The sequence below is a fragment of the Somniosus microcephalus genome, chromosome 1, assembly GCF_052327205.1.
Source record: "Somniosus microcephalus isolate GS21.2 chromosome 1, FLI_Smic_1.0, whole genome shotgun sequence".
Classification (NCBI taxonomy): Eukaryota; Metazoa; Chordata; class Chondrichthyes; order Squaliformes; family Somniosidae; genus Somniosus; species Somniosus microcephalus.
Window position 1 is genome coordinate 98,963,712 of NC_140987.1, and position 8,865 is coordinate 98,972,576.

General features: G+C 42.0%; 1 protein-coding gene across 1 annotated transcript; it reads right to left on the reverse strand.

The window, feature by feature from the left end:
- Window positions 1-899: 899 nt before the first annotated feature.
- Window positions 900-7,608, reverse strand: dmrt2a (doublesex and mab-3 related transcription factor 2a). Its single transcript, XM_085984290.1, has 4 exons — window positions 7,505-7,608; window positions 6,403-6,890; window positions 5,361-5,463; window positions 900-2,270 (listed from the first exon to the last, which is right to left on the reverse strand). The coding sequence occupies exons 2-4, from the start codon at window positions 6,745-6,747 to the stop codon at window positions 1,168-1,170; spliced, it is 1,551 nt and encodes a 516-aa protein (XP_085840416.1). The 5' UTR covers window positions 6,748-6,890; window positions 7,505-7,608; the 3' UTR covers window positions 900-1,167.
- Between the last annotated feature and the right edge of the window lie 1,257 nt (window positions 7,609-8,865).

The window sequence follows — 8,865 nt, forward strand, 5'->3', positions numbered from 1 at the left end:
ATTAACCCTTCTCTTTCAGATGCTGGTTGACCTAATGGGCACTCCCGACATTTTCTGCTTTATTCCCATTTTGTGATGACTGCTTTCATACCACTGGCTGCACCATCAATGATCGGATGATGCCAGAAACAGCTCAACGTTTCAAGATACACTTTACCTACTGTGAAATTCCCCCAATTACTGGGTAAATGAGCATGAAATCGTTATTGAGCGCAGATGGCATTTGTCAAATTCTAGGCTCCAGTACAATTTCAGTTCGCTAAAAGACTTCTCGCAAGAAAATGGAAAGGCGTTTCTTAAAGGGGCTGCATGATGGAGTAAGACCCTGGCATTCCAGCACGATGTGCCGTGATATGGAAGGTTTGGAATTACACAACACTGCTACTCATCTGAGCTGAGCCATGAAGGAAAATAGAAAGCGGAATGTAGTTGCTCGCTCAGGGTGAAGGGACAGGAAGAGCGATACAGTTAAAAAACCGTTTGCAAGTCACCCTTGAACCAGTCGTGCCTCTTAGTGACTAGCTGAAGAACACTACTGGCAGGGTCCTGACAGTGAGAATGGATCAGCAGCCCTCCTGTTTGGTCTGGGGAGTATGCAGAGTGTGCAGGGGAGGGAGAGGAGGGAACAGGAAAGAGGAATGGTATGACATGGGCTGGTGTCCATAATTGTGCACACGATTCGTCCCCAATCTAGACCCGAAGGAGTTACATCATTCCCAACGAGTACGGTAAGAGGGGAAAAATCAATGCAACCGAGGCTGCCTGTTTTGGCCAATAACAGACCAGCATCTGAGGAGGTGTGCCTTGTTTGCTGTGAAAGTCGTGGTTTTGAGGGTTGGATATATGTAGACATGCATCGGTTTATTGTATTCGGCAAGAAGAAAAGGCAACTGTTTTATTCTGAAATGTCTCTTTATTTTATCTATACATCTGCTTTTCAGTGCAGAAAACACTTGCTATTTCGCAGTTCTCAAAAAAAACCTCAAGATGTCTTTAAATATACTCTCGCAGGAAACAAAATACACGAACCATGCTAGTATCTGTACAAAACAATGCCCAAAACATATACATCAAACACTTTTATACAAAAGGCAGTTTTGGTCTCATGATTTAACTGAAAGCAATATTACTTCTAAGGGGTACAAATTGGAATAAGATGTCACATGTTTACTGATAAGTACGACTTAGAGAAGGTGAAGGCCTTTTAAGGATTGATTCAACAGAAAACGAGAGTGCTTCGGGAGCCGACATTTTTGTTCCAGCTTGCTTCGAAACAATCAAATTGTTCATGTATCTATCGGTAGAATTTTTGTAGATCTGATTTTCTTTTATAGCGTATTCTCGGTATTTCCTGGCCGCCTCCTCAATGATGTCTTTACTGATGAAAGTTTTTAGCTCAGAGGCAGATTTCTCATATGGCGCTTGCTGGCCGTTGCCCTGCGGGAGGAACATGCCATTGAACGGTTGGGCGCTGTTGAATTTCACTGGAAGAGGCGGCTGTGAGTTTTCTTTGCTGAACTGATTGTTCGGTGGCTGCAATGAAGGCGATGAATCGCCCTCGGATAGCTGAGAGGAACCTTTCTTTGGCGGAGAAAACGCTGACCGTTCACAGGGCATCTCCAGCGCTTGTTGGTGGACGGTTGTCATCTCTCGCACTTCGCTTGGCACATGCGGCATTTCCCGCGCTTGCTTTTTGGGAGACTCCTGGCTGTCATTGGGCAAATGACTTTCTGGCACCGAAGTCCCTTTCGGGTCCCAAACAGCCCCTGGTTTGAGACCTTGGATGGCACTACTGGCATTCAGCAGGTACTGCTGGTACAGAAGAGCATCGCTGATGGCACCACACTTTGGCCAGACCATCAGCCTCGGGTTCAGCGGGTACTGCCGATAGGTGGTGGCCACACTGACGTTGGAAGAGATGAGTTCCACTGCTCTGTCCGACCCAGAGTACTGCATGGTTAGATCGAGGCAGGAGGGGATAAAGTTGCAATGCTGGGGAATTTCTTTGGTAGGTCTATCAATCTGTGGAGGAGTGTAGTTGGATTTGCAGGAATTGTATTCGGCTGCGTGCACCATGCCGCTGGGAAGGAAAAAGGCGGCAGCAGCTTGGGCAGCCTCGATCATCTCCCTCTCCTTGCACTCTCTCTCCATCATGATGCTCTCCAACTCCTTGTCCGCAAAAGCACGCCTCTTCCTCATCCGGTCACTAACAGGAGGGGCCAAGGGTGGGCTTCCTCTCAAGTATGGATCAGTCTGGGCTGGTCGATAGCCTACAACACGGGAGTAATCAGAAAGGTGAGTATTTGAGGGATAACTGAAATAGGAAAAAAAATCAATTTGTACAAAATAGAGCACTAATTGTGTGTAGTGCAACTAATAGGAGCTAGTCCAGTTGAAAGTCCCAGACTGTATTGTGTTAACATATATATCAATTAAAAATTATAAAGTACTATTAGCTGTTGTGATGCGCGCCCCAAATTAAAGCATCTATATTTTAGTGTTGTGCTTATTGAACTAAGGGATGTCAGTGCTGGGAATAATTTATTTACTTCGGCAAGCATTGCAGTATATACACCCAAATTAGGTATAGCATAGGTAATGTACCTGAATACCAATAATGTGTCAATTTTTCCATTTCCCACACCAGCTGGCCTTTAAGAGCTTTGAGTGAAACCATCAATGTTGTCCTACACTATGGAACAGCAGCCGCTAAAAAAAGAAATGGGTTGAGGCCGATGAAATTCCTTTCACACAAGGCTAAGATGTAAAAGACACTTCCAGACCACTGGTCTGTGCTGAACTCAACTCAGGTATCAGAAGTGAGGGGATATTGTGCCAAGCCACCTCACTACCCAGACCAAGTCTGAAGTCAGAATGCATGTTGAATCTAGCACTTAACCTGTTAGAGATTCAGCAGCATATTGCTGGAAGAAGTAAGGTTCATTTGACAGCTGGACCAATCAATTCAAAAAAGTGCCGTCGAACTAAGTTTTGCGTTGTATACATCCGTATTATTTGCCACTGTACTCTTAAACTATTAACATAAGACCGAAAATTTCACTGGTCACCAGTGGTACTAACTCTAGCATGGAACGATGTCCATGCAAGGTGTATGGTAGCATTTTCTTTTAAAGTTAGTTATACATCTCAGTAGAACAGTTGTACTGCTCTAGTTTTATTTACACCAGAAGCAATCAGTGATAAAATAGATCTCATGAATTTGAAAGTGTGTTGTTACTATTCCCCATGCTATTCAACTCAACCATCCTTGGTACCTCCGCGCTCATTAAAAGGCTTTCAGTGTGTACATTACCTCCACTGTACCGATGTTGGATACCATGTCCCAGATGTTTATTTAATGTTACATTTTATGTTCTGTTCTGGACTGTTTGTCAGCAATTCTAGCTATTTCGTGCAACTGATTCCTCAGGTTAGATTAGGGCAGACTGCGTCCGTAACATTGGAGTTTCTCCCTGCTCTAGGATGTTTTCACGTTTTTGAAGAGTTACACTAATAGTCAGTAAGACATGTACATAACCATGACCATGTGTAAATATGCTCATGTACTATAGCACATCTATGACTTACTGCTAGAAATCCTGTGCTTCAGACAAATGAGGCACTTCAGGGATCGGATACTGGAAAACGCCTTTTAGAAATGCCCTCTAAAAATTTACAACTATTCCACACTGATTCTCTCCCTTCTGTTGCCTAATCCTGTTTCTTTATTTTTCTTAAATCAAGGTTACTTTTTTCCATTTAACAAACTAAGCACCAGCTACAAAATGAAATGTCGCTTTTAGGATTAAAATGGTTTTCTGAATGGGGTGCAACACAAATGGTCCTCCTTAAAGACCAAAAAGATTTCTTCTGAGTTTCCGAGTGTTAACCAGATGACATGGGAATGGTTGGAACTCCAAGTATTCGGAAGTGCCATTTGTACATACTCGTTATTTTATTCCTTTATTGACCCGCTATTCAATATGGTCTCCAGTTGCACAACTAAAAAAGTTTAATCGTTTTCTTACAGTGTACTAACAGCCCTGCCGCCCTTGTTCATTGACAACCACAGAACAATGCATCGGCCCTCACTGAATGGTCACTTGCTCACGTCAGGTCTGAGGTACTACACTGGTGTTCCAGGATCCAGTTCTGTTAATTTTAACTAATTCGCTGTGGAGGCACCGTAGATGCAAATGAAAATTCAGCCGATCATTGGAATAAGCTGGGCGCTTTATCGGCAATCAGTGGCTTTAGAAATATGAAACTGTCCAATTTTAACAAGAACTTTGGAGATTAGACTGCAAATGAATCCAAACTGCTTGCTCCTTTAATAAATTACATTGCATATTTATGTAATTATTAAAGATTGTAGATTTGTACGAGATTGCACTTAAATGCAGTTCATAATTATTTCCGTCCGTTCTTTGATCATTCCCCACCTCAGTTTGGTCGAACTGATGTTACTGATCGGCTCTTTCAATGTTTATGTGTTTTAATTGCGCAAATAGTCCGACAGGACTGCTAACCCCGTCCTCCCTCCGATGATTTTGATTAAGTAACAAGCTTTGACTATTTCCAATTGTCGCCCCGTTAAAGGGTGGCAAGTTACGAATGTACAAACGTTTCTGCAGTTTTTTGGGGGTAATTACATAATTGCTGAATTATAGCCATGGGCTATAATATTCTATATATTCTATATATATATATATACTGTCGATGCCATCTTTCAGTGTTGTGCATTGTCAACCCAGGTTCAGTTTACACTAACAGGACATCATGCTGCAGATATAGTGCTTCATTAGACTATATTCAGGGTGAGAATTAGGGCTGTTCCTGGTTTGGAACAATATTGTGAATACTTTCCATTTCGAGCCTATTGAAATAGTTGCGTCAGTGCATGCTTTAGATTTGATATTTTCTTTCCCGGTTGGAATTTTAGTTTAAAATATCTTATCCGACTGAAGCTGCAATGACAAGTAATTGCCAGAGACAGAGACTACAGAAATAGTCCATTTTAAAGGGATCCCGTTAGTCTTTCAGTCTCCATTTAGACATTTTAAAATAGTATCCAAACAACATACAGAAATGTTGCTGCCAATTTTACTGGCTTACTTTACAATGAATATAAAGCACAATAAAGTGAAAATCCTGTTGTAGTTCCAGCCCACAGTTCTTCAGATAACAACCGCTCTTTTCAGAACATCTGTTTAACCATCTCTTTCGCTTGCCACCCCCGCCATTCTATGAATACAAGTATCACCCTATCCTGCTCGATTCTCACCCCCGTCAAACACATGCCAAGTCTTTGGCTGCAAATTCTTCCATTTTAAGGGTGCTGACGGAAATGTTCTGCTCACCTTCTAAAATGCTCTTAGCCAGCAGACTCGGCGTTCTCAAGTGCCTCTGGTACACGGCCCTCCGTTCGGCCAGGTTGTGTTTGCTCGATAAACCTTTCTTATCCTTCAAAATAAACAGGGAGATAAAATAATAAGCAACACTTTCAAACTTGACAAGAATCGTATTTTCCAGATATGTCTGCGTGTGTTTGAAGTGGCGTGCCGATAGTTTCTGATAAATTACATAACTATAAACAAATACAAGTCTGAACAAAACAGCTAACCCCATCTCCTCTCCCTCCCCCCACCCACCCCGCACACATCCCTGTTAAGCGGAAAAATTACAGGGGGAATGGACTGAGAACGGAAGAAGGTTTCTGGCTAATGAGATTGCTCGGCGCTGAAGGGAACAATTGCAAGCGGTGATACTCGGACTGAAGCATTCCACGGGATCAAGCAGCATCCAGGGATGATTTGAAGTTATTTAAATTGTTTAAATGTAATTCGGCTACGAAATAAGATTCTGTTACGTCGAAGAAACGCGGATGCTGTGACAACCGAACCCACTAAAGTGTAACAGCGCCAATGTTTACACAAACCAACTGTACAGTTCAATAGAAAGAGAATTTCAACCACAATTATTAGTCAATCAAAATCTTCCAACAAAATGAGTTGAAGTGCAATGAGTGCACCCCGTGGCTGAATATATTCAAAGATACGTTTTATAATTACTATGCAATTTTCAAATCCCTCTCCACACAGCCGTCTTCAGTCTAGCGCAGTCTGTCTTATATCGCCGATTGCGGTCAACTGCACTATATAGACACATACATACAGGCGCCACAATTTATAGTCCACATGAAAACTTCCACGAAAGATAAACAGGGACAGACAAGATAAATCGTGTATATTATGCAAACATAATCTAAATGCAGAATGAAAATTAAATTATCTGAGTGGAAAGACACGCTAGTTGTGTTGTGTTTCATCCACCTATGTATTCCGGGGAAGTATGATCTTCTGTCCCCATGTAACACAAAGATTTCGCAGGTCACCTGCTCACCTCTGTTGCCTGCTGTCTCCGGAGCGCCACCTGAGCTGCCATCACCCTCTGCCTCTCCACCACCAGCAGGCAGTTGGCACACTGACAGTCCCTCCACCGACAGAACCGCTTGTGGCCCTTCAGGCACGACACCACCCCATGATTCCGGCACCGGGCGCATTTCGGGGTTCGGCTCAGTTTTCTCTGATCTCCGTTGGCGTCTTGCTGTTTCTTGCCGGCCTCGGCCGATTCATCTTCCCCCTGGCCTGACACAGCCTCGGGGGAATCGGCCAGATCTTCGTCTTCCACTTCCAAACTCTCCACGTCTATTTCCAGCTCTATCCCGCGCTGATCAGTACTTTGCATCCCGCTCTCTGGCTAAACTGAACTTTTAAAGCACACTGACACGGCTGCAGATTGTTTCCCCTCTCTCTCCTTCGCAGGGGAACACGTCGTTACATGGATCAGTATAGAACTCCTGAAATTCACAACCTGAGATCGCTGCGCTGCTGTAAAACATAAGCAAGGCACAGTATATCAATAGAAACAAGATCTATTGGGCAGATTCCGTTCAGGCAACATTAATTCCAGTTGTCCCCAGTGCTTGAAGTCGTTATCTGAGCTGCCATCAAAACAATATCCACGGATAACTAGCAATTTTAAAACACTTTTGCATTTGAATTTAACTTGAAAAAGAGTTGAAATCCGCTTCTTCCGATTTTTTTTTACCTGCTCACTAAGGCAATTTTACCTGCAAGGAAAGAAGTGCGAATGCTGGCTGCACATTTGGGGTGATTTTACACTGTAGGACCGATTCAAGTGCAGAATAATTACAGCGCGTCAGATTGTATTACTGATAAGATCAAAATGTACAGTATCCATTGTCAAAAGTCATATATTATTTTAGACTACATAGATTCATGAAACCATTTTACAACGATTCTAAACATACTTCAGCGGAGTTACACTGTTTAAGTCCAGTCTTTATAAAACAAAGTTTTAGCAATTATTGCAGATAATTTGCATATCCGCATTGCACATATCGTATGCAACAGGTTTATTTTATTTATATTGTCTTGTTAAAATCAAAGAACACGTTCACCTGCAAGTCCTTTGTACTGACCTTATGTGGTAAGTTTAGCGCGGGGGCACTTGTTCGTCTGGCTGCTGCGTGGAGGAGAGATTTGTTCCGATCTTGTCAATGAGCTCTGGTGCTTTAAGGGGAAGCCGGGCGGATCGTCAATTACCTGCTTGTTAATATCAGCATAGGGTCAAAGGCGACGCGCTTGCCGATTGGGCGGCTCGAAGGTTCACTCGGTGCTGATTGGCTGGAGGCCGTTTCCGGGAGCTGGGGGGAAAGTCAATCACATGGCCCTGGTTTCCACTGAAGGTCCATTCAAATATGCAGAAAAAACATGCAGTACAGGTCATCAAATGAAATGAGGCGATTATTTGGCTATGTGGTTTTAACCAGTGACAAAAACCGAGGTACGTTAGGAAGAGTCCACATGAAATATCAGCAGTTTTGTAAAAAGTAAAAACAGATTCATGTAGTTCAGTAAAAACAATACGATACAAAAAGAGGGAGGCGTCCAATTAATTTTAATAAATTATATATTCATTACAAATATATATAACTACTTGCAAATGTATTGATGTTTTTATAAATGATAGTTCAGCGACGGTTATCTCGGTCATAACGGATGAAGTTCAATTTACAAGGGTTGCTGCTGCCCAATCAATCACAAGGGAAGCTTTCGATTACCGATAGTGATACATTTAAGGTTGGAGTTCATTTTTTTTAAGATTCAGGTAGGATTAGGCTGAGTGTTTAATTCCAAGAATAGCGAATTAGGATAATGGAAAATTTGAGGATAACAATATTGTTCGAGATGAAGCCAGGATTGCTTTGTTTCTGTGACCTATCTAAAAATAAAATTTCGGTCTCGAAATAACTTGTGTTTGACACAGAGAAGACTGCCAGGTTGTCTAAGGCTAAAGATTAATTTATTTTGAAGTTTCCCACCTATTCCGGGACGGAAAGTACAGTATATATGTATAAAGTACAGTATATGTTAGAGCAGTCACTTGGTGATTGCAATCGTGTAGGATTGGACGTGTTAGCCTTAGGAACTACATACTGGAGGGCTGTCTTGTGTGTGAAACTAGTCTTTGGAGCCCAGATTTCAGTTTCCCTTTAACATATGATACAGCTGAAATTACATGGAAATTGGATTTTGGAAGTAATCAACTGATATACTCTCATATCCCATGATATGATACCGTGTATTAATGAATTAATAAAGTTGTTAAAACAAGCAGTGAAACAAAGGTGATACCATTAAGGTTGAATTATTATGTAAAAGTTCAGGGCTTCATATTTTATGATTGTGATAATCACTTTAAATGTGCATCAAAGCAGAAAGGAGACGTTTGTTTTCTTAAAAAGCAGGGACATATATGAGTGTCCATTACATTAAGGGG

Bases quoted from the DNA above. Each gene is read 5' to 3' on its own strand.
- dmrt2a (XM_085984290.1), bottom strand. From the start codon at position 6,747: ATGCAAAGTACTGATCAGCGCGGGATAGAGCTGGAAATAGACGTGGAG. The intron at 5,464-6,402 runs GTGAGCAGGTGA...TTTATTTTGAAG, and splicing joins GGAGACAGCAGGCAACAGAG to GATAAGAAAGGTTTATCGAG. The intron at 2,271-5,360 runs GTGAGCAGAACA...CCCGTGTTGTAG, and splicing joins GGCTAAGAGCATTTTAGAAG to GCTATCGACCAGCCCAGACT.